At 35.0% G+C, this 26806-nt stretch overlaps 1 protein-coding gene across 3 annotated transcripts in view; it reads right to left on the reverse strand.

Moving 5' to 3' along the window:
• Nucleotides 1-26806, reverse strand: part of EPB41L5 (erythrocyte membrane protein band 4.1 like 5) — a 142539-nt gene that overhangs the window by 42391 nt on the left and 73342 nt on the right. For 2 of the 3 annotated variants that reach the window (XM_016433586.2, XM_007494052.3), the window contains exons 12-16: nt 23991-24160; nt 21970-22076; nt 21330-21357; nt 17068-17110; nt 16379-16488 (exon numbers count right to left, since the gene is read on the reverse strand). In XM_016433586.2, coding sequence (XP_016289072.1) covers nt 16379-16488; nt 17068-17110; nt 21330-21357; nt 21970-22076; nt 23991-24160 — 458 coding nt within the window. Of the gene's footprint in view, nt 1-9753; nt 12930-16378; nt 16489-17067; nt 17111-21329; nt 21358-21969; nt 22077-23990; nt 24161-26806 lie in introns of those variants that run through there. The other variant, XM_007494053.3, reaches the window with a different exon arrangement.

The raw sequence follows: 26806 nt of genomic DNA on the forward strand, positions 1-26806 counted from the left end.
AAACAAAACAAAAACCAGGAAGCCCCAATTCAGGAATTTAAAATGGAATTAGGAGAAAAACAAAGAATACATCAGAGTTGGGTTCAGAAACAACAAGAGAAAGAGGAGGGAATTATGGGGGAGAGTAGATTAAAAAAGAGATTAGTCCTAAACAAAACACTCTAAGGAAATATAAAAATATTTGAGGTCCTTTTTGAGGTGTCAAAGAACAGGAATTGGAGGGGGTTCCCATCAGTTGAGAAATAGTTGAAAGATGTATGCCGCATTCAGAGAAGAGTAGTACCTCTTGGGTGAGGGCTTGCCAAGCCCTTTTCACCATCTTGGCAAGTTGGCTAAACTGGGATGAGAGTAACTTGATGGGCCTCAAACCTGTCAGTGATTTAGGGAAGTGTCTAGTCCAGGCATGTGATAACTCAGCCCAGCAGGGGTGGATAAGAGCAATTTGTTCCAATGGCCATGAAGGCAACAGAAGCAGATGCTGTGGACTGCTTGGTGGAAGTTTGGTTAGACACGGAAGAAACCAAGGTCATCCACCACGTCCTGAGTCTTTACCAGTCATCTTGACTTTGGTCTCGCCAATGTACTCGGATGACTTGGAAGCGAGGATGAAGCTGATGACTGTGCAAACTTCACAAATCCAATTTATGTGAGAATCATTTTGGTCATCTTCAAGTACACAGGATAACAATCGACCAATAAGAAATGCTGAGCAGTAATTATTAAGACTGGCTTAGAAACAGAAAAGTTCAGTGGAACAGAACAGATATACAATAAGCAGTAGTAAAAGATTAAAGTAACCTTGTGTTTGGCAAAGATCTTTAACCAAGCTTTGGGGATAAGAACTTGCTATCTGATAAAAACTGTTGGGAAAAGTGGAAAACACTTAATATCTTACACCAATTACTACGATAAGATCAAAGTAGATACGTGACCTAGACATAAATTGGAAGAACATAGACTATATTACCCATCAGATTTATTGATACAAAAAAGAAATTATGAATAAGAGATAGAATGAGATATAAATGGGTAATTTTGATTACATTAAATTTAAAATGTCTTGCGCAAATAAAACTAAGATAGCCAAGATAAGAAGGAAAGCAGAAAATTGGAGAAAAAATTTTTAGTTTCTTGGATAGAAGCCTCATATCTAAACTACACAGAGAACTTTGTCAAACATTTAAGAATATGATTCATTCGCCAAAGAATATGAAGTTTTTGAAGAAATCAAAGCTACATAAAGCCATGTGAAAAAAATTCACAAGATCATTACTTACTAGAGAAATACAAATCAAAATAACTAAGATATCATCTCATACCTGATAGACTGACAAAAATGATAAAAGAGCAAAAAGACAAATGCTGGAGGGAATGTATATTGGAAATCAATATGGAAGTATGCCAAGAGTTATAAAATTATGCATACCCTTTGACCCAGCAATACTGTTATTAGGTCTGTTTCATAAGGTAATCAGGAAGAAAGGAAAAGAATCTGTATGTTCTATAGTAATTATAGCAATTTAATTTGTAGTGGCAAAGAAATGGAAATCAATGGGATATTCATCAATTGGGAACAAAACAAGTTGTGGCATATGATTGTGATGGAATGCACATTAAGAATTAATGAGCAGTTTAATTTTTTTTTAAAAACCTAGAAGGCAACTAAGTATTACATTAGATAAAAGTGACAATCCTGAGGTTGGGAGAACTTGGGTTCAAATAAAACCTCAGATGCTTTCCTAGCTGTGTGACCCTAGGCAAGTCACTTAATCCCACTTGGCTAGCCCTTACAGCACTTTGCCTTAGAACTGATACTTACTTTTGATTCTAAGACAAAAAGTTTTTGTTGTTTGGGTTTTTTTTTAATGAAAACCATGCATGAAATTACAAAGAATGAAATCAACAGAACCAAGGGAACATTATATACAGCAATAGAAAATTTGAATAACTGAATATCTATAGAAAAAGAAATAATAGAAATATGAATGATATAGCTTTATGTATCTATATACATAGATATATAGTCAAATGATACCTTCTCTAATATGGGATGGAGACAGAGGGAGATATCTGGGAGCTTGAAAGTAACAAATGCAGAACAATTTCTACAACGGCAATAATAACACAACCTTGGAAGAATTGGGAACTCTCTTCAATGTAATTGCCAACTGTGATTCCAGAGGATTAATGATGAAATATATCTGTTCCTTTGTTGAGAGGTGAAGGACTCAGAATGTGAGACATATGTAGGGTTTGGAGGAAGGAAATGACCAACATAGACATTAATTTTGCTTTATTCATATTTGCAATACTTTATTTTTTCTCTCAAATGAAGTGAGGGGAAGAGGAAAAGGTAGATTTTTTTACTGATCAAAAAGAAAACATCCTAATTAAAAAATAATAAGCAAGAGATCTTGGAATATAATATTCCAGAGAAAAGGTAAATAGGGTTTAATAAAGAATAACTTCCCAGTAAAGCTGTGTATAATGCAGGGAGGAAAAATAGCTTTAATAGAATCTAAGATTTTTAAAGAATTCCAATGAAAAGCCAGATCTAAATAGGAATATTGAAATAACAATTACAGGAATCCACAGAAACCTAGAACAGAAATTTATTTGAGCAAATTGATGGAGCATAGGATGATGAAAGGTTAATATTCTAATAGGGGGAGAAGAAAACAATAGCAAAACTAAAAAGAAAAGCTAAAACTTTTCTTTTAGAAAAAGAAACTCCAGTTACTCATAAGTATTTATTAAGCTTTTAGGCAGCGTACTAAGCTCTGGGGATACAAAGTTAGACTACAACTCCTGCTCTCAAGGAGCTCAAAGTGGTGAGACAACATGAAAACTATGTACAAGCAATGACCACTCATTAACTGGTGAGGTGGGTATCATCAGTAACCACTTTACACCACTAAACTGTGAGGGTTTTGAAAGCAGAAATCATCTAAAGCCTTTGTTTGCCTCCAGGTCTTAAACAGTACCTGAAACATAGTAGGTATTGTGCTAGCTGACTAAGTGATGCTCCCACTTCCAACAACAACAAAAAAGGGTTGGATCTTTGAAATATTTTTCAAAATGCAGATAATTATAAAACAGATTTAACTGGAATAGTTTATTCTAGTTCTTATATGATACTTCTTATGCTGTAGAAATTCTTTATCTGGTGTTTCAATTCAAAATAAAAGCTAATAAAGAGAAAGAAATAAGTTGTTAGACTTGGAAAACTAGTTTTGGTGCAAGAGTGTAGACATCGGTAATTTGGTGTACAAAATTTTCTGGAGAGACCTACGTGAAATGATGCAGTGTGGAAGAAGCATGCATGCAAAGGACAAAAAGCTGGAGATTGATCATCTGTCAGTCAAATGAAGATTCCATTTGGAATGTGACTGGGAAACAGTTGGAGGCAAGAGCCATGGATTGAAGGTCTTTGGCTAATGGTGGTGGCTGAAGGAAGAAGCTGGTTTTATCTCTGGGATTTGGGATAATCAAGTTGCAGGTGGCCTGTCTGATGTGGAGGCAGAAGAAAGGACCTTATATCTCTGGTTCTGTTTCATGCTAGTGACTGAATTGCCATTTCTCTCAATATCCTCTAACATAAGACTCACTGTAGAGAAGAGGGATATCCCACCCCTCTTACCTCCATCCTCCACCCTTGTCCTGTCTTCCCCAAATAAACCCCTTGTTTGACAAAGAAGATTAAGAACTATTTCTTAGCTCACAGTGACTTGAGGGAGATTGAAGAAGGGGGGGAGGGGAGGCTGAAAGGCTTCTGAAGAGGGAGGTACAAAAGGGAGGAGGCAAAAAGAAGATAACTAATAATCCATCAAAACACACTCTCAAAATATCATCTATTACAGCAGGGTGAAATAAGCAGAATCAGAAGAACATTGTACACAGTAACAGCAATACTACATATGATCAACTGGGAAAGACTTGGCTACTTTGAGCAATAGTGATCCAAAATGAGTGGGATAAAGCATACTATTTCTTACATTCGTTTATTTATAACCATGAATATTATTTTGTAATTTTGGTTTTATGTGTTCACTTACAACAATGACTGATATGCAAGTATGTTTTGCATGATAATACATGTATAACCAGATTAAATTGCTAACCATCTCCAAGAGTAGGAAGGGAAAGAAACATTTTGGATGTTTATATTTTTGGAAAATATGCTGAAAATTACTGCATATAATTTGGAAAATATTTTTAAAATACTGATTTTACAGAGGGAAGTTCTTTTTAAAACTGCTACAAGCTTCAAAAAGGATCTTTGATTTTGCTTTCTCAGAGAAAATAATGGATGCTCCTGAGTATTTCTCATCTATATTTAGTCCCTTCCCAAATCCTTAACTGCAGTGATCTAACTTTCTACTTCCCTCCCTTCAATGTCCTATTCTGTTAGCCTTCCCTGCAACCTGACAAGATTCTCCCTCCCACCCTTCCTCGTTCCTGTTCAATTCTTAGGCTCCTTTGTGAGATCATTATATCCATCTCCCACATACTGAGGGTAGGACAGAAATATTCTAAAGCTCTGTCCTGGTTCTTTTTTGGGGGGTGGGGAAAGGGAAGTGGTGGTGAATGTGAGGAACATCTTATATTCTTTTGGAAATCTCATCAGATTCCATGGATTCAATAACCACCTCCAAGTAATTTGTCTTCCAAACCAATTTATATTCAGATGCAACTAAACTGCATTTCCCAAGTCAAATAATTGTTTACTAGCATCTGGACATCCCATAGGCATCACAAAATCAATATATCCAAACAGGAACTCCCTTTATCTTGAGAACACTGTGCTCCAGTTACATAGATCTCCAAACTCAGAATTATCCCCAACTCTTCACTTTCCTCTATGTCCCATACATCTAATCACCTAACAAAATTTGATTCTATCTACACAAAATTCCCCATATCCATAGTTTCTCTCCACTCATACAGCTCCTTATCACCTGGACTACTATAATAGTTCAACTACTTTCTCTGGTCAGTCTCTTTGTTTCTTCAAACTACTCTTTCTAAAACTGGCAAGTTGTTCTTCCTAAAATACATGTCTGACCATATCAAGAGTTTTCAGTGGCTCCTATTGTCTCTAGGGTAAAATAAGAACTTGTGAGTCTAACATTTCATGCACCTCCATGAACATTATATTCTAAACAAAGTGAGCCATCAAGATATTCTCCCAAGTCAACATTCCATTTCTTTATATTTTGCATATATGTTGGACATGGATTGAATGTCCTCCTTCCTCACCTATTTTTTAATAGAATCCCTAACTTCCTTCAAGGCCCAGGTGTCATTCTCCATATGAAAATTTAACTGGTTCTTAGGACTATAAATCCAAAAATAATCTTGCATTATTTAAGGATGCACGTGTTGTATTCTCACAATAAAATGTAAGCTCCTTGAGGAGAAAGACCTTTTAATTTTGCTTTTAGTCAACAGAGGTTTGCACAAAACAGACATTTGAGAGACAAGCCAAAATTGCCAAGTAGGGGATGGTATAATAGAGAGAGAAATCATGAGTCATTTTTGTAACAAAGGTCAAAATAGGGAAGTGGAGAACTAGAAAGGCAGCTTCTGAAATGTATTCCAGTGGAGGGATTCCATTGGGGATTGCCTACTCAGACCTATTGTGTTTCACTCTTGTCCTCTGTGGTTTTTATCATAACAATCTGAATTCCTTAGCTATTGTGATATTCCATGATTCACAAGCATATATCATAGGAAGAATTTTGGTGTAAAAAGTTTAGAGATTACAAAAGTACTAATTTGTTAAATAAAATCTAGCTGCTCTCTTCCTCTTGTCCTACTCGGTATGTTTTATTATTTTTCTGCAATATCTAAGATATGTATACTGATATTTCAGTCCTATAATGTATCCAACTATACAGCATGGTTTGAATCAAAGGCAGTCTGACTCCAGACAGATCCTGGCTCTGCGACCCTGGACAAGTAACTTAACCTTGTGGGTTTCAGATTCTTCTGTAAAATTTGGAAAAGGAAATAGCAAACCACTCTAATATCTTTGCCAAGAAAACCCCAAATAGGGTCACGAAGAGTGAGATATGACTGAACAACAAAATTTTTATATACTCTCCTTCAAACTTGGAGATGAATTAGTTTGGTAAACTCTCAAAGCACTTCTTTGGTATTCATTTAAGTCAGGAGTAAGTGGATGATTAGGAACGAAAATGGAGGAAGAAAGTCCCTTAGCAAAGGTAATGTTCAATACAACTTATATAAATTACATCTTACCACTCAGGAATGATGGTGAAAAATAGAGGTGGTAGCATAAAAGCATAAAAGCTTAGGATGAAGCAAACATTTTCTGATTATGTCAATCTGTTTTGCTTAACAGTAATTTGTTATTATACTTGATATTGTTCTACTTGATATCAGAGAGTCACTGGAAGATGGCATTGAAATGAGAATAAGAAATTTTAAAAGTTACTTTTAAATCACCCAGGAGAGGGAATAAGATAAAAATAATTATTTATACCAACGCTTTCTTCTCAGAATTAGTGCTGAGATCATTTTTAAATAACAAGGGAATGTTTTCTTTAGATTAAAATTCTGTATCATGCTTTTGAAAATTATTCAAGGCCAAAGGTTGTAGAGCAGCATCCGCTTGGATGTTACCAAAAGGAAAAAAAAAACCACACACAAGAATTTTATTTATTCAGCTTGTTTTAAAGGAAAATCAGGTGTCAAATCAGTTTCATCCCTGAGAAATTTCTTGCTGACATACTTAGCTCTGAAAAAAGGTCTTCTCACAGAAAAGGAGGGCAGCTTTGACACTGTTTTGAATTTGTTATAGACACTGTTTTGAATTTGTTATACACTTTTAAATAAGGCAAGTTGCATATAATAAATTTAGTTTCATATACAATTCTCTTCTTAGTATAAATGTTCATGTTTGTTGGTCAAGTTCAGAAAAAGAAAAGAAAATGAATAAGTTGAACTAAAAAAAAAGAAGAAGAAGAAGAAGCCGGTTCACCCAGTTGGGTTATTTCTTGTTTTTGCTACTATAAAGTTTCAACACTGATAAAGAAACAAAATGTAAAAAGATCATTCTAACAGCAACCCCCTAAAATGTAGAATTACAGCTTCTAATGAGGAAAGCCACTGACTTGACCTTACTAAGGAGAGCAGAACAATTCTTTCAAGAGGAAACAGGAAAGTTAATAACTTTGGCTGATGTGTACATTATTTTTCACTTACAAGAAGAAACTAAGACATAATGCATCATAAACAGCAGGAAGCTTTCTCTTTACTTCTGTGAGGTCTGAGTTCTTAATATTCTTTGTCTCTATGACCCTTTTTGTCTATCTTTTTTTCAGCACTTAGTAATATAACTTTTAACTCACTTTGTCTACTACAATAAAATGTATTTCCTAATTGTGTCTTGTCTCTTTCAGGATGGAATATTAGGGCTACTCGTAGGGTAGATTACAGATTCCACCAACAATAAACTACATTTCCAGCCTGGGCTGGTTTACCCCTCCCTCTTTAGACAACCACCTGGCAGACCTCCGCTCACAGAGAACACTATATTAATGCCATACAGTGCTGACACCTAATCATCTTAGCCCCACTATAGAACAGAAATCCTCTAGCTTCAGCTGGGATTACAAGCATGCACCAACATGCCTCAGTCCAATGGAGAGGGGAATGGAAGGAGCAAGTATGGAAGGAATGGAAGGAATTTCCTACTATGTGCCAGGCTCTGTGCTAAGCACTTTACAAATGTTATCTCATCTGATCAGTTTCACAATGACTTCAAAATACCTAAAAAGGTCGGTTGAATTTAAGGTTATAAGACCTAGAAGGAATCTTATTTGGTCAACCAGTCTATCACCCTAATTTTCTAGATAATAGCAGCTTATTTTTACATAACAATATTTATATAATATTCCAAGTTTACAAAGCATTTTCCTCGAAAATCTGTCAAGTGACATTTTGTACTCTTTGGAAACTGAGGTTCAACTGATGATTGGGAGAGTGACTAAATCTAAGTGCAGTGTTCCTTCTAATTCACCAAATGGAACATATCACATTCTACAAATGAGTTAAAAACACATAAAAGGGAATGATAAGGAAACACTTTCCAAGGATGGATTTGGGATCTAGCTTTCCCAATAGCCTATTGCACACAATCTAACACCACCAAGTTGGTATTATCTCAGTAGTTCTGTAATCCAATTTGTTTAAAGTGAGTGGGCAGGGTGACATTCAGTGGGGGTTAAGTGACTTGCCCATGGTCACATAGGTAGGAAGCTTCTGAGGCCAGATCTGAACCCAGGATCTCCCTTCTCTAGGCCTCAATCTCTCAATCCACTGAGCCACCCAGCCGCCCCCAGATTGGTCTTTGTTCATTAGGAAGAAATTAGCTGAAAAAACTAGTTTAGCAGAACCCATAGTTTCTTTTTTTAAACCCTTACCTTCTGTCTTAGAATTGATATTGAATATGGGTAAGGGCTAGGGTCATTGGGATTAAATGATTTGCCCTGGGTCACACAGCTAGGAAGTAGATGAAGCCAGATTTGAATCCAGGACCCCACATTTCCAGGCCAGGCTCTCCACTGAGCCACCTCACTGCATGCCTTTGTATATTTTACAACCAAATTGGAGAAGAGGAGGCACAAAGGAAAAAGATAATACATATAATAAACACTGCGATGTAAGTGAAGAGATCTGTCACATGGAAAAGAGCATGGTTTCAGACAACAACTAAAAATTAGATCATGAGTTGGCTCTCTATCCACTACACAATGCTACCTTTCATATAAAAAATAAAATAAAATTAAAAAAAACCAACTCACTAATAAATGTATATTAATGCAATATATGATAATGGAAGATTTTCAAAGCACAAAAAAGTCAAGATATAACTCCCTTTTTTGCTTATGAAATTGGAATGTAGTAGAAGATGACTTTTTAGGGACTTCCAAGTATTATGTGAGATAAAGTGCCTTGGTTGTGAAAAATAACTGTTCCTGATTCTCCACCTGCTACAGTAACAAAGAATGATTCCCATCTTCTGCAGTTCACACCTGTGAACTTGTTAAGACATTATTTGAAGAAAAAAAGGAACAGAAAAAGATTATCTTCTACTTAAATGTGTCTATACGTGCAGTCTCGGATGCTAATACCATGTTCAGTTAAAAACTGGACAAGGAAAGACAGTATATAAAGATATACTTACTATTTCTCAGTAATACATAAGCGTTCCAACACACCAACTGAGTAATAAAAGTATCAATAACAACGCATACTCAGAAGAACATATAATTAAGAATTTAGTTCATGTGATCAGTTCAATGTTCCACCCCCAAAAGGTTTGCCTATCAAGCTCTTTCAGGAGGAAGGAGTCTGCTTCTCTGTCTTTCATTTGTTCTAAAATGTCAGTGCATAAAGTTCCATCCAAAGACATATAGAGTGATGTTGATGGTATTGTTGCTCAGTCATTTCAGTTGTGTCATGACTGAGGTTTTGTGACCCCACTTGGGGTTTTCTTGGCAAAGAGTGGTTTGCCATTTCCTTCTCCAGCTCATTTTACAGATGAGAGAACTGAGGCCAACAGAATTAAGTGATTGGCCAAGGGTCACATAGGAATTAAGCCTTTGAAGTTTGATTTGCACACAGGTCTTCCCAACTTCAGGCCTAGCTGCTCTTCTGCCTATGCAACCTAGCTGCTCACAGGGTGATATCTTTCTTCTGTAATTCAAGAAAGAACTCCAGAAGGGATGTCTAGGTTATATTTATTATTTTTAAAATATTTTCAAGCATATGCCATAGAATCAGATTTTAAAGAGTTGCAAGGGACCGCGGAGGCCAACAAACCCAACTTTCATATTTCTACATAAGAGGAAACTTAAGAGAGGTTAAATGATTTACCCAAGGTCCTGAGGCAGGATTTGAACTTAGATTTTCCTGACTTCTAGTCCAGTGACCAGATCTACTACACCAAGCTGATTCTCTTAGACAGTTAACATCTACATAATACTTTCAGGTTTGCAAAAGTTTTATAAATAACATCTCACTTTGTCTTCCAAGTGAGATGAATGGGAGATAGTGCTATTATTAGCTCTATTTTTCAGATGAAGAAACTGAGGTGGAGAGAGTTACACAGCTAGTAAGTGATTCTAAGTCACACATTTAAACTCTTCCTGGCTCCAGATCCAGTTTCACTGAGGTACTTAGCTGCCTCTAATATGAAACTCATTTTCTATAAAGTAAAGGGCAAATGAATAAAACCCTACTTTTCTCTTTGTAAAATCACCCCCCTAGCAATTTGTAACAAAGATGAGCAAAAGCAGGAGGTAAAGTTTTCAAATATTTTGTGATAAACATAAAATTGAAATAATTGCAATCATTAGAAAGCAAATGACATTTGTTTTATATATGCTGGCAGGCAAGTAACTGAATCACTGTATCCTCTAACTCTTACTATCTATAAAGTAGGAATGGTCTATCACTAACTTGATTCACACAGACATTAGGATTTATAATTCTGCTAAATTAATTAAATCAATGCAAATTTAATCCCACTCCAGGCTTCCCTGAAAACAGCAATGCTTAAGCAGGGCTTAATTTGATCATAACCAAATAATTAGTTGCAGGAACTCATGTTTGATTTATTCTCTTGGTTCAGATCAAGCCTAAGGTTAGGAAATAAAGCTGGGAAGCCATATAGACCTGGTTTAACTACCAACTAAGACATCTTTTTCATGCATTAAGTAGTTTTGGTTTCTGAATAAACAATTGGTCCTTTGCTGATCACATTAATTTGAATAGCCTCAAAATTTCATTTAAAAGTCATGCATAAAAATGTTCTTCATTTAGAAGAAATTATAACTGTGCATTCATCATATTATTCAGTGTGTCCCTGAAAGATAAAATTAGCAGCTTCTCAAAAAAACATACTGATGATGGTCCATAGCAGCATGGCCAATCCCTGGAGAGATGGTTGTGACATAAGCTTAGTCTTTTATACAAAATTTGAGAAAAGCACACTATGGGGGCTCTTTCCAACTGTAAGAAACTAAACTGATTCTACACAGGTGTTACCATCAGAAAATACCACTTTCTAATTATTATTACCTCTCTTTAGTTATGCCCTTTGTTTACATTCTGCATTCTATTTGCTCTCTGCTTATATCCATTAACCCAAAACAGAAGCACTCTAAAAAACCCTGCCTTAAACCTAAAAGGTAATTTTCAGGAGCAGAAGCTTTTCATAAGATAGATAAGCAACATTTGTTTCCATCTCCTCCTGAATTTAAATTTATTGTTACTTTATTATTTTGAAGTATTATGAATTCTCAGAACATGATATACTCAAAGACATTAAAAAAAAAACCTTCAACTATTGCTTTCAATGAGACATTTCCAACTCAGTCCTAGCATAGCCTGAATTAAATTTAAAAGCTACTGAGAAATATTTTAATTGAAATAGAACTACAACATAGACATTAATTGTGATGCTAATTTGGTTTTCTAATTCAATATGTGGCCTGGCTTATAGGGATTCATTTCTATTTGAGTTATATATCACTGTTTTAGATTGTCAATTAGCATCCATTAACAGGATAATCAGAGTTAATGATATAAAAGAAATTTAGAGAGAAGGTAGTTTTTAAGTAATCATAAAAAAGTATACTTTCTTTAACTGGAGAAAAAATGGCCACACATTCTCCAATGTAGGTAAGAGAGAAAGCCATGAGTTCAGAATATCTCTGAATTAAATTGGAAGAAAACTATCAGATATAGTTGATTTGCTTCTAGCAAATGAACAAAATGAGTTTGACAATTAATGCCAAGGATTTATAGAGAATTCTAATAATCAGAATCAATGATCTGTTTCCATTTTAAAACTTTTTTTTCTTGTTAAAGTTTAAGAGGGGATACACAGAATACCTATCACAGTACATTCTACTGGACCTGACCAGCAGTCTCACCAGTCAACCTGGTGCTAACATGAAGAAAACTTTGTTGACCCCTCAAAAAGGTAGGAAACAAAAAAAGAAAATTAGTCTTCAATTAATATGATTATTCAGCAGTAAATTTATTTCACTAACTGAAATAGTTTGTCAAAATAATGGTTAGGAGTAGATTAAAAATCTCATTTTAGACATTTCTAAATGGTTGATTACAAGCAGCATTTTAATTTTTTAAATTAAATCACATTCTTTCCTTCAAAATATATATATTATAAACAACTAAAATAAAAAATCTTTTAGGTACACAGATAAAATAAATGCCATTTCTTCCAAATTTTAAGGCTTTTTGCTTTCTTCTACCAAGTAAGAAATCTATGATTTTTTTTTAAATTATGAGGTGAATGGCCCATCTTGTATGTGTATCCTTGTGTTTGTATATGTATACACATACATACATACATACACATATGTGTACATACATACACACAAAGACCTTCTGCTAAGGCACTCAATAAAGACCTAATACACTTAAATTAAAAAACCGTTAAAATAATAATATGCAAACCCTTTTCAATACAAGAACACTTAGCATTATTATTTGTGTCACATAACGTCTTATTCCCTTTCTCCAAAGGGCTCAGTACAAAAAAGCACCACACACAGGGAAACTTGGCACTTAAAACTGGCTTCCCCTCAACTTCCCTCAGTTTGATTTAAGGCATCTTGGTAAAAGAACACCACCAGATGGCATCACAAAAGCAGTCCCAATGCCTTAAATCAGGCTAACCACCAATTAATTATATGTCAGTCATGGCTGCATGGACAGTATAATCAACATCACGATGGACTCCTGAATTCTTCACATTGCGTTCATGGACAAAATCAGTGTAGTTTCTACAAGCAGCCTGGGGTGGTGGCAAGGCCCCTGTGCTCCACTGGGTTCCACCACGTTGACAGCGATCACTGGCATCAGATAGCCTGGATGGTTGGGGAGGTGGAGGGGAGCACAGTTAGTCATTAGAAATAGACAGGGTGGAAAGTACAAGAGGTAAAAGATCAGGTGACAAAAGGGGTTATGGGAAAAGCAAGAGTGTGCAGAGTGAAAACAAAGAGACACAAACTCCCATGTATCAAAGTAACCCCTTTATTACTGCCACATTACAGATGTCTCTATCAATGCCAAGACCAGTACTAAAAATTAAGTACACACATGGCAGTATTAAAGGAATTGACAGCTCAAAAATAGAAACAAATTTCTATTCCATGCAACTACAAAATTTAAAAAACAGTAGCATCTTACTCATTTTAAGGAAGAAAAATAGATACTCTTGGTATAAGGGCAGGTTTCTCATTTCACCAAAGAGCAAAATTATCACATTGTACCTGTACTTGATGTCATTTAAATTAAGAGCTGAAACAATATCTGGATGTTTGATAAAGATTATTATAATGTCCAGTCTTCTAATTGTGATTTTTGCCACAAAAACAAAAGATGTGAAAGAAAAGTCTTTTGAAAAAACTAACAAGAAGCTGATAGATGAATTTAGGAATCTTTATGCAGTAATAATTAATTTGTAGCACATAAATTATACTACAGCAAGTGAATTTTGAATTTCACAATTATCAATGATATGCTAAGGAAAGTCACAAAGAGTCAGCATTTCAAGGTTAACATTGGAGAATTCCCTCAAACTTTATTAAAAGAAAACATGAGGTAGGAGTTATCAAGCACAGCCAATGTCATAAGATTCTCTGTTCCTTTCCAGAAAATGAAGGTTTGTATGTGCATTAGTATCCTTTAACATGCACTATTCTATTGAATCACAACTGAAAAGTCAAGAAGAAAGGATTATGTAAGACTTAATATGTAAGATCCCTCCTTAATACTGATAATAGTCCTCCTTTAGAAATCTACTACTCCTTTCTTTTAAAGACAAATTTTTGTACACTAAGAAATAAGAGGCATAAGATAGAATAGATTTTTAAATGCATTAGAATCTCTATTTTCAAAATGGGTCCCTATAATTTTAATACAAAGTTACAGTAAAACCAATGTTATTCCTCAGATATTCAACAAATGATGTGGAGTAAACTTCACTGGAAACATGTTCATCTAAACTGAATTTAAATCCTCAGACTATGATTTTTTTTGACAAATCAATTTAGAAATTCAAGAGCTTCAAAAATGTTCCTTTGTGTTTAGGTACCTAATTTATTTTTTATCATTCTATGAAAGTCATTCACATGAGCCTCATTTTCCCAAATGTTAGTAGTTTTAAAATCTGATCTCCTGCATTCTGACCTTTAACACACCACTACAGTAGTACACAGGGGAACAGACCTTTTATTATTTAACAAAGAGAAAGAGAAACTTAATGGGTCACACGTCAGACAATTCTACCACTGTCATTCCTAATTTTTGTAGTGTGCATATTGCATTTCAAAATCCTACCAATGTACTAATTTCTAGAGGAGGACTATTTTTATATGAAAGAAACAAAAACTGACAATCAACAATGAAAGCATGCAAAAGAAATGAGCCAGTTATGGACAGTAAGCATTTTGGATTAAAGGCAGAAAAATCCATCAGCTCCCAAGAAATGACAGCATACATTCAGTTGCATCCCTCTAATTAGGCATGAGAGGGCTCAATATGTTTTGTCAGTATCACCACTTTGCTCCATTCCAGTCTAGTAGATCTCAGCACAATGTACAAAGATGACACACAGCTCCAAATTGTTCTTTTTTTAAACCACTGACACTCAAACTCAATACCTCTCCTCTTTCTTACAGTCATTTCTATTTAACTCAGCAAGAATTACAGATCATATTTAGCAGAATTATGGATCTATAAATTAAAGTTTACCACCTCAATAAATATTTTAGTGTTATAACAAAGGACACATCTCTATCACTATAAAAGTAACTTGCCTCAAAAGAATGACCTAGTGTCTATTTCAAGGGAAGTACTTTTGAGTGCAGGTTGTTACTTGTCAATGGGATTAAGTACTAATGAATATCCTAAGAAATAAATCCAATATGGCTGTGTTTTAGCCTTTGGAAAGGACATCAAGGAATAATTTAAATGAACTTAAAGGGAGGGATGATGAGGAGAGGCAATTAAATATGGGATTCAGTAGTCTTAATTCTAAATCATTTAGCATGAAAAAGAAGCCTAAGTCAGACCTATTTGGAGCTGAAGTCAAAACATCCCCACCTAATGAATTACCCAGGGTCCGCAAAGCACCTTGCAGTTAGGCCAAAAGAAAAGTTTAAAAAAAAAAATCAAATGGAGAAGACTGAACGAAAATAATCACCAACCACCGTTCGCCCACCACCGAGAAGGAAGAGCCGCTTGCATAAAGAGCCGAATGAAACCTTGAGATCACCACAGACAACCCATTAGGTTTCAGATACTAAATAAACTAAGAGCAAGAAAGACAAAGAAAAATCCATTTGATTATCGATTTTGCTGTCACAGATTAACATAATGGAATACATGCAGCACCCAATATAAACCACCCAAATTTAATCTTTCTAAGGAAGCTTAGCTTGCTTTCATTTCATTTGCTTGAAAAAAGAGAAGATCCATTGATTATACCCAAAAGACAAACTATTCATATCTATGTGCTTATTATCAATCAAGGAAAAAAAGATGTAAAATAGACAAAATGCAAACAATTCAAAACTTTGTTTTTGTCATTTTTTTTAAACCCTTACCTTCTGCCTTAGAATCAATCCAAGTACTGGCTCCAAGACAGAAGAGCAATAAGGGCTGGTCAAATGGGGTTAACAGGATCACATGGATAAGATGGGTCTATGGTCACATTTGAACTCAAGACCTCCTATCTCCAGGTCTAGCTCTCACAGTCTACTGATTCACTTCACTGCCCCTCTCATCATCTTTCAATTGCCTTTCATTTTGTAGAAAGTAATATTCCTGATTCTACATAGTTGATTTTGTAGCCTCATTTTCTCCTGAATAAAGCTTATTTTCCACTAGCTTCTCCTTTGGAGAACACTTGTAAAAATGTATATTCGTGTTACTTTGAAGAAAAAAAATATGTAAATAATAAGGCAGTTATCTATCTGGAAACTTTTTTTTCTTTTTAAACTTGGGTGAAGTAGTTAGGAAAAGGCGCCATGGGAGAATATCCTCTTGGGATATTCTGCAGTAAACCCTCCAAGAACATGTCAAGTGAAAGCTATGGGCAGTTAGCAATTACTTAAGATAAACATATTCTAGGATCCTTCTCACCTATAAATTTTACTTCCCTATCCTCCCAGGGTTAAACTGTTCACTTTTCTATTCACAAATATGAGTAGTTTGTCTTAAATAATATCTTATTATTAAATTCAGAGTAAGGTTAAATATTTGGATTGCATGCATAAGTTAACTTTTTCTCTGGAATCAAGGCTTTACAAACCATTTTCTGTCATGGTGGCTCATTCCTGGACTCCTTGGAAGATTCTCTATCTCCACCAGAATAGGACCGGAAGGAATAGAAGAGATTACAGGCAATCTTGTACCCCTAACCTAAGGGAACAAAACATGAAAATAATAATTTTACCTAAGTGTTTTAGATCAAGCAGCCTACATAGAAGACAGGAAAGAAGAATGCCTCTAACAGATATACAAACATCCAAAAGTTGAATACTGAATAGTGACTGAATGCAAGCAGTGACTTAAGATTTATAAAAACTAAGAGGAGCTTCAAAGAACTATTTTTTTGGTCTGGTGCTTTATTCATTGTGTTGACTAGCTGCTCTTTCAAATACTTTTCATCTAATCTCTCTTTGCAGAGGTAAGAAATTTCAAATATATGTTTACAGAGGGATCCTTTCAATACTAACCAGACACCAGACATAATGGTAAAATTATTAACTTTATAGAAATAGAAGTTGACACATGGAGTGACTTGCCCAACCTCAACCACTAATATTTCAGAGTTGGAATCAGATCTGATGTCCCTAATATCTGTCCACTGATTTTTTTCTACTAAATTGACATACATGAAGATGTAATAATAAAATAACATATAAAAGAAAAGTAAGTATACTGGCCTAAGAATTATTGTTATTTAGTATATTTCAAGAATCCTAAAGATGATCTTACTTGTTGAGATCCATTATTCTGGGTTGAAACATTCTTCTGGAGACTACAATTGAAAAAAATTCAAAATTAATTTTTTTAAATTTCAGGATGCATTTAGTTTTTAATAGTTCTATATCTATATTTTATTTGCATCAACACAAGCAATAAAAGTAGCAGATAGATTTTTTTTGCAGCAAAGTTAATTATTATAATCTCTACTTTAGAATATATTAGCAGGAATCATTTGCTTTTAAGCCAAGACTTGATTCAATTGGCAATGATGTGCTTTCTTATATCTAGGGCCACAACAAATTCCTGTAATCTCTCTTCTCTTTTCTTAAGAGATTTCTAATGGACTAAATAGATTTGGACTATGATATTACCAGCAGGTGCCACCATCTACCAAATCCATAATGTTTCAAATATATTTTCCTACAGCTACCCAAACAACTTCTTATGATAATCCTTTGCCAAATGTCACCATTTCACCATTTCAAGGTATCCATTCAGTTTCTCCGCTATTTCCCAATGTGCTCAAGGATCACCCTCACTGCTTTTCCCTTCTCTCCCTGTTCCTTATACCAGCCAGTGTTAGCTTCAGATCCTGAGAGTTTAGGGTGTGCATCTTCCTTCCAATAAATGATTTTTTAAAAAAAAGTAGAACTGGTTCTAAAATTGATCCTTGGGGGAACCATCAACTGTTTATACTTATTTAACCATAGAAAAACCCCTTAAGTCTTCCTTTAATGGCTTATTTCATTATAAAGTGCAGGTTTTATAGCTGCCTTTGAGGTCCAATAATTCTCATTTTTAGAGATGAACTACAGGAGACTAAAGAAATTAAACAAGTTTTGCAAGAACATCCAGGGAGTAAATGGTAGAAGCACAATCTGAATCAAGGTTTGATAGTTCCAAATATAGGACTACTTCTACCATACCACATTACCTTCCTTTCTCCCAAGCCTTTAGTTACTACCTAAAGTCATTTTGATATAAAAACTTGCCACTTCATTTCCTCCAAAACAAAACAATAGCTGGATATAATATTATATATATTCTCTATTTTGACAATTCTGAAAGTTTAAATTATTTTCCTTAATTCATTTGTATTAATTTTCAAATAAAAACATTTATTAAGTACCTACTCTCTACCAGATTCTTGGCTAGGGGATAATCTCAAAATGGCAGAGGGGGAGTCAGCATTTTTGTCCAGGTTAGAAAATGTGCCAGACCAAATTGTGATCAGGAAGCCAAGAAAAAGTTAGTGAGTAACTTTTCTGATTCAAGGAAACTTAGGAAGATAGACAAGAGCTCTATGGACACCCAGGGCAAGGGCTAACTAGGAATACTGGAGCAGTGGGAGAAGTAGCAACAATAACAATAAACATTCTAGCAATCAGGGAAGGGGATTAAGGCTGAACACCAGAGCTGGTATCAGAAGAGAAGAGATCCCAAGGGATCAAGTATTAGGACCAGGAAACAGTGCCAGCCGATTCCTATCACCCATTACCCTCTTCTGGGTCACAGTTCCAGGATGGAGGAATGGTTGCAATTCCAAGCAAGAGAGGTCCAAGTCATAGTCCTATGAAGTAAGAGTTCCAAAAACCTAGCTACAAATCCATTCTAATAATACTTCTATAATATTTAAAAGAAACAATTGCCACTACTCTAATTTTACTTGACTCTAAACTGTGGGGGTCCAAAGAGGATTTCCCCTTTTCTAAGTCTATCATGTAAAGAGAAGTACTGTTTTCTTCTTAACTCCATTCTAACCCATTTTTCTCATTTATATACTTTACCAACTACATATGCAATCAAACCCACAATTTCCCTCTCTATTTACCAACAAGGCTGGTTCTCTTCCAAATTCAAGTGAAAACGGCCAGATGCCAAAATGGGAACAGTTTCATTAAGCTAGGTAGTTTAGATTAGAAAATAATCATAACAGATTAATAATCATGAAAGAAGCAAGGGCATGAGAGAACAGATAAAGGTGTAGCCTTCACTGTATGAGTTTTTTAAAATAGGGGATTCAAAATCTGACCTCAGACACTTCCCAGCTGTGTGACCCTGGGCAAGTCACTTGACCCCCATTGCCTAGCCCTTACCACTCTTCTGCCTTGGAGCCAATACACAGTATTGACTCCAAGATGGAAGGTAAGGGTTTAAAAAAAAAAATAGGGGATTCATTCAACCCAAACAAAATGTTTAGGAAGTTTTTAAAATCAAACTTTTTTTATAAGAGCAACCTTCTGTTTGCCATGGCTCAATGAAGCAAAAATTTATATACATATGTATAATATAAATGTATAATAATAATGGAAACTAGCCACTACCATTATCTGAATTCAGAACCAAAGAGATACATAGTGATTCACATTCCCCTCTCTGATGATGTGAGTGATATTCATATACTACATGGAATAATTAGAGTGTCTTCTCATAACTTCCAGAGAAATCATTTTATCTGATAATGGTTTGTGGGTCTAAATCATTATACTTGATTGAATATAAACACAGGAAAAAAAATAGGAAACTACTATCCCTTTATTTTTTTTTTTTACAAAAGATGTAGTTCTTGAGCATTTTCAGGCAAATAAAACTTTAAAGAATTATGACAAAAATAAACCAACCAGAATGACAAGCAATTTACTTACTTATTTGACAAACCTGACAAATTAAATTTTAGGGAGAAAGAAAGTACTTGGAGGAAAAAAAGAGATTGCACTAGGAGGCATTGTAAAGCAGTATTTTCTTGTGCTAGTAAAGAACTGTAAACAAAATAGATGCTCCTAGACCATGGAACAGATGACTAAATGTGGTACATCCGTAACTTGTTCAGCCTCAGTTTTTTTATCTCTAAATTAGAATGAGTACCTAACTCATAAAGAGGACCAAATAAGTTAATATCAAGTGTTTTGCAAACCTTAAAAGTACTCATTAATACTAAAGCATGTAAATACCTATATATTACTCACTTTTTATTCTAGACCAATTACTTTTTATTTAGTTGTAATATGAAATTATAGAGAGACTCCATTCATACTATATAAAATCTACCTTCTAATTAAACAGGAGGCATTCCTAACAGTATCAGCAAATGGGAACTGTTTGCTTCAGACCATTTTCACAGAATCCTAACATTTAGAAAATAAATACATGATTCTCAGATCCTACCTGGATGATATCATCAGTGCTCCGATTGCTGTGGCCTCCTGAATTCCAAGAGGATCCCATCCTTTCCTTTAAGAGCTCAGGGTCTAGCTGAAAGTTTTTCTCTCAACTCCTGTCCTCACATACAATACTGCTACTCCATAAAACACTTTAATTTCAGTTCTTCCAAGTTAATAATTTCCCAAGAACTGCTCACCCAACTCACAAGTACATCATTTCCATGTGCTCACAAACTCTAAAATTCCCTTATCTGATGGCAATCTATTGTCATTCAACTTCTCCCCATGACCTGCAACCCCAACCCATCAGCTCTATTACTATCTGTCCTCATGCCTAGAATGCTTTCCCTCCTCACCTCTGGCTTCAATTTCCTGCCAAATCCCATCTTTTATACAAAGTCCTTCCTGATCCCCTTAATTCTAATGATTTCCTTCCTCTGAGTATCTCTAATTTATTCTGGATATATCCTGTTTATACACACATTGTATGTATTGGCATGTTGCTTCCCCAATTGGTTGTGTATTCCTTAAGAAGATAAGACTATTTTTACTTTCTTTGTGTTCCCAATGCTTAGCAAAGGGCCTGGCACATAATAGGTGCTTAATAAATGTTTCTTTACTATTACTGGACATTAGTAGAATTTTATTTTCCCCCCTAAGTCAGGCTGCACTGTGAACATGAACATACTCCCTTTTTTGCCATCTAATCTACTGCACAGGTCTCACCCCCAAACCTCATAAAAGTTACTTTTCTTTCTGTTACTTTAGTTCAATAGCACATAGATTGTAGGACGGTTCCATAGGGAAAATAAATATTGATCAGATATCAAGAGGCAAGTAAGCCATTGTAAATAACCACCTAAGTTCTAGAAATTTATCTAGAAGGAAGAATTAAAATCTGCTTACCTGGAAAATAGTCATGTTGTTCTTAGCACAGTGCCTGACACATATTAAGGATCTAGTATATCATGCTAACTCTTGGATGACCAAATTTAATTTTACATATGCTATCAAAATACCCTTAATTTACAGGATTCATTATTCCCCATTCCCCTACTCCCCAGCTCCAAAAGCAATCATTTCAATCCCAAAAGTTGATATATTGCTCACCTGGATTCATCAGGTTTTGTTGCATTTGCTGGGAGTAGGAAGGAAAAAAGATTACCTTCAATTAGTCTCACGATCATTATTTAACTTAGTTCATCAAAACAAAAGCTTTACTTGAAAACATAATTGTAAAGAACAAGAGTTAGCTATGATAAAGAACTAGGCACAACCCAGGGAAGAGTATTCTTTTGACAAGTATATAAAAGTTTTCATCTCTAACAGAGAAATCAGACAGGCATGTTAGGGCAGTAAGGGAAAAAAAAAACCCACTTAAGTGATGAAATGGATTCATATACAAAGGCCATTACTTACTATCCCTGTGACCAGAAGGTTCCAGCCTTTGTAAAATGGGGTCAAATACAATCTTTCCCATCTAGCTCAATTATAATAATTAAATTAAATAACACTTGAATATGCTTTGTGATAATAAAGATCTATGCAAATATCAGTATTTCATATGGCCTTTTCATCTCTGTCTAGCATGGACAATTCATTATAGTCAAAAAGAATTTTAGTTACAGAAATTCAGTGATAAGCCTCATTAAGCATCATCCTATGATGATGAAATCAATACTTTAAAAATAAATTATACTAGCTACGATGTTGAGTAATGATGGTGCTAATAGAAATGGTCATACTCTACCTTTCATCTGCAGTGTTCGTCGGGAATAACGTTTGCTGGGTCGCCTTTCAAAGGACGTGGACCTTCTTGCTTTATTGGTTTTTGTGGTCTGATACTCGGTTTTCCCACTACATTAGAGTAAAATAAATTGTGAGACACAACAGCGAATCCACAGTTGAGAATAACCTGATACATACAAGATAGACAGACACAATTGCCAGTTCATTTTCAAAGCCCCAGATCAGGTTTCATTTTCTTTGCATTCAAAGGATGACCAGCAGCCCTGAAGATATGTGGCAGGCCAGGTGACAGTGGAGAAAGACTCCAGAGTGATACTGCAGATCTGACTCTAGGAGAAAAGAACTATGAAGGGCAGGAGGAAGAATAATTTTCCAGGAACATGTAAACACACAATTACTTTGTTTCAAGGGCAAACAAAAGGAGGTTCCTAAGCTTTGCCATGTTCTGTGGAATGGGGGCGGAATGCCAGTGGCAACAAACAGGTAGTTAAGGATTCCTGGGGCAGGTCATGCTAGGGTTGTGAGGACATGGTGGGGTTGGACACATGAATAAGGGCCACAGACCAGGTGCAGAGAAACTTCAGGGACTTTTCTACTAATGCTCTGAATTTGTTCCTACACTGGACCTCAATTTGTATCCTACTTATACTTTGTCTATTAATAAAAAATACATTTTTTCAAACTGTTCATTGATTGCTAGTAGGTGAGCTGATAGAATAACCTACAAAGTGAGCTAAATTCTGATGTTCTCAGTGGAAACCCTGAGTAACATGTCACTTCCCTAAATGAAGATTTTAGTACTGAGAAGAGACCAAGACTGCAGATAACTGGACTTTGTTTAATTGTTAATTAATTATGGCTTACAATTATTAACTTGAACATTCACTCTTTTGACATTCTCGTGGTGAATAGGAAGGCAATCGACATTACCATGTTTCAGGTCATATTTATCTCAGGGATGACTTTAAAAATTGACTTCTCTCAAGCACATAGGCCTCACCCTTACCAAGGGATGTAAGAACTTATGAATTTTCGCTTTTGGATGGGAGTGAGGAAGAGACAGAAAATGAGTTAGCTTTTTGTAGGCCCCAATAAAATCAGAGCCATCACCTGGTTAGAGCTAGACAAATAGCTCCTACCACCCCCTCCAGCATGAGACCCCCTTCACATATACTGTATTTACTGCCAAGAAATTACCGGTGCAAGAATTCTATGAGAAACTCTATTAGATTGACATACTGACATATTGAATTATTATCCTATAGAAAACCCTTTCTAAGTTTCGGTGAGGACTGTCTCTATCTTGTAAATTATTATTAACCATTGTCCCTGCAAAAGGCTTACCTAATCCTTTAGCCTACGTCATTTTCCCTATACTCCAACTCATTAAACTTTATCATTGTTCAAAGAGATCTTTCTATGTGGTTTGTTGTCAGTCCTGTCAGCTTTTGAAGTCACTTTTCCTTGTGACAGTAGAGAACTGGTTTTAAAGTCAAAAGAACTGGGTTCAGTTCCCACCTCTGACACAAAATTGGCTATGCAACCCTGGGTAAGTCATTTAAATGCACTAAGGAAATCATAGGTCTAGTCCCTATCCCTAATGCCTACTGAGAAATATTTAAGGAAATCATTTTCTTTTCCCAACTTCTAAGCTACTAACTGTAAAAAAGACTTACTTCTGTTTGAAAATTTCCAGTAAAAAGAAACTCTAGTTTATAAGCCAGTCCATACTGGTTGTTTTAAATAATGAGCAGGAAAATATTCATGATTCTTTAAAGTAAATTCTAAAACCACAAAATTTAATTCTTTACTTCTGTCCTTTGTCCTCTGAGTCACTAAATGAAAACCACTTTTCTTCACCGCTCAAAAATAAGAAGGGGGGGGGGGGGGGGGAGAGAGACTTACTCTGGGCCATACATTCCATATCTATAATGAAGTGAAATGAATTAGTTCTCCAAGGTTCTTTCCCACTACAACATTCTATGATTCAATCAAAGATATAAAGTATAACAAGAAATTGACCTGTATCTGAATCGTGAACCTAAACGAATAAATCCTGATCGATTAGACCCCTTCTGTACAGGTCCTCTGAGACGGAAGAAGGCATGATGTTCCACAGCACATTTCCATAAATGTTTGCAAGCTTTTGGGTGTTCTAGTCTAAAGACAAATGTGTGCTCCTGTTCTTTGCCCTGGAAAAATAAAAAAAATTATGCAAGAGAGGTGTTTCATTAGGGCAAAGGTGAATCAATTTTTATTTTAAAATCTAGTTTGTTCTCTACTAAGACAAACTAAGATAAACACTTGTTTGCAAAAGGGAGTTTAGAGTAAGTGGTTCATGTTTCTAAATAATATATAAATACAATCTTTCAAAATATGTTCTTCATTTCTCTTTGCACACGATAAAAAAAAAATTCTCCATGGCACTAATGAGTAGTAAAATTGAGACCATTATAAAAATGAGATAGTATCATCTAATTCAATCATATTCTTCTCAATTAATTTTCTTGAAAAGAGGCTGTTAAAATGAAAACATACAAGATTAACAATAATGTCTTAAAAAGTTCAAATTAGAGGTAATATTAGTATCATTTGACATTGATGCCATATATAAAAGGCAATTTACTAGGTTTAAAAAATACAATGGTTTAATATTTAAACAATGTTTTCAAAAAGACAAATTTTATGGCCTATGGTTGATTGCTTGATTCTATTTTCAAGCTACGGCAGACTCAAAATGGCTATTGGCATTGTTTCACTATCATTTCGTTACTGGATACTCTTCTAAACAGTGTTAGCTTTCTTGTAAAACATACCACAGTAAGTAATATGTCTTAAAATTCCCTAAAACCTTGGAGAGTTAAGAGATGAATGCCTTTTATTTTACTTACAAATTAAATAAATGCACAGTTCATACAATGGAGCTAAAGGATATAATAGTTATTTAGTAAAATAAAGCTGTTTCCTAGATCATTAGTCATTTGGGGAGTTAAAATTATAATCCATATAGCTATTAAATAGAAGTTTATTAGGATATTGCCCTTTAAAGAAATATAATTTGGCAAGAATCATCTTTATATTAATTTTACTTTTGTTTTCACTACATTAGTATTGATCCAAGAGTATCTAAGTTACAGTGCATGAGTCATTACACAAGAAATCAACCCAAATAAGTACATGCTAATTGTACAGAATCCAAAACTTAAAAATTAAAATGCAGAATACATTTCAATTATTCTTTATGGGAAGAAAGGAACAAAAGTTTTGTACAAAGTACAAAAAAATTCCTAACCCTTAAAAATAAAAGGTGTTCTGTTTATGCACAAATTTAGGTCGTCAGTTGTTGAATAGTGATCATAGCAAAAAATTACTCTAACTTGAATTGGTGATTGGAAAGTATTCTAATGACACATATCAGTCCTGATGATATCTTTACTAGGATGTGGAAGAGAATGAATAGGGTTACTCCAGGTTTTTATCAGGAGGATGGCTTTTAAAAAGGATCTGAGAGATTCATCACACAGAATAATGGGGAAAAATAATCACCTCACTGAAAGTCTAGGTTACTTGCATGACCAGATCATCTGTGTATAAATAATATTTATCAAGATTAAGGCCATGCCTAAATATAATTCAGTTACCAGAAGCAAAAGTCAAAAACCTCTTTAGAGCTCTGGGGCAATATTTTAACTTCACAGAGCTGAAAAAAGTATTTAAGAGATTGAATACTTTAATACTTTATTTAACAAATAAAGAACCTAGAGACTAGGAAGACTAAAGGATTTGATCAAGAACAAAGAATTAATAAAGGAGTTGGTATAAGAACCCCAAAAGTTGAGTTCTTGTATGTTGCCTTCATTTTTGTGTGCCACTGACATAAAGGTCAAGGAAAGAATATAAAAAATTGCTAATATGTTAAATAAGATGATGTCAAGAGAGGGCTATTAGATTTAGCAGCCGAGATCCTTGTAATTCTGAGGTTTTGTTTTTCATTCTTGGGGTCTAGAGAATAATGAGAGAGGGGGGGGGAGGGGGAGAGGGGAGAGGGAGGGGGAGAGGGAGAGAGAGGGAGAGAGAGAGAGAGAGAGAGAGAGAGAGAGAGAGAGAGAGAGAGAGAGAGAGAGAGAGAGAGGGTGGGGGGGGGAGATATCATGGCTATGTCTATAGATAGCAATGAAAAAACTATTAGATAAGAAGGGCGACAAAGTGAGGGATACAAGGAGAGACTACATAATGACTGAGTAAATAAAGCTTGTGGCAGATTGGATTAAGGAGCACAAATGAGTTAGCCCTGGCAAGACAGGTCAATTTGGGATCAGTGACTAGTGAAGGAGAGATTAGAAGACTAAGTGAGGAAGACAGAGGCTCACAGCAGATGGGTCTCATTTCCTCAGTAAAATAAGAGGTAACATCCTCTCCTGAGAGGAAAGAGGTGGTGGGGAGAGGAGTCTTGGAATAGCCATTATGGGAAATGTTATAAAATATCTTAGGAAAAAATATAACTGATGAACAGAAACCCAATAGTACTATATAGTAGTATTCAATATTATCATGTGAAGAAGATATGAAGGGAAAAAATAAAGAGTGTATCACTAACATCTACAAATGAGAGAGAGAGAGATGAATATAACTGATGAATAACATTTTTTTGCAATGAGAAATAAATAGGTAAAAAAAACCAGTACAGGGAAAATATTTCTATGGAATATGGAAAGGTGACAAGGTAGATTCAAATAAAAACTTATTTTGTATTTGTTTAAGTTTCTGACATTTCCTAAAAAAGGTTACTTGGTAGGTGATGGAAAGGATATTGGATCTGGAATTGAATGGCTAAGATT

Source organism: Monodelphis domestica, chromosome 4, assembly GCF_027887165.1.
Source record: "Monodelphis domestica isolate mMonDom1 chromosome 4, mMonDom1.pri, whole genome shotgun sequence".
In the NCBI taxonomy this organism is placed as follows: Eukaryota; Metazoa; Chordata; class Mammalia; order Didelphimorphia; family Didelphidae; genus Monodelphis; species Monodelphis domestica.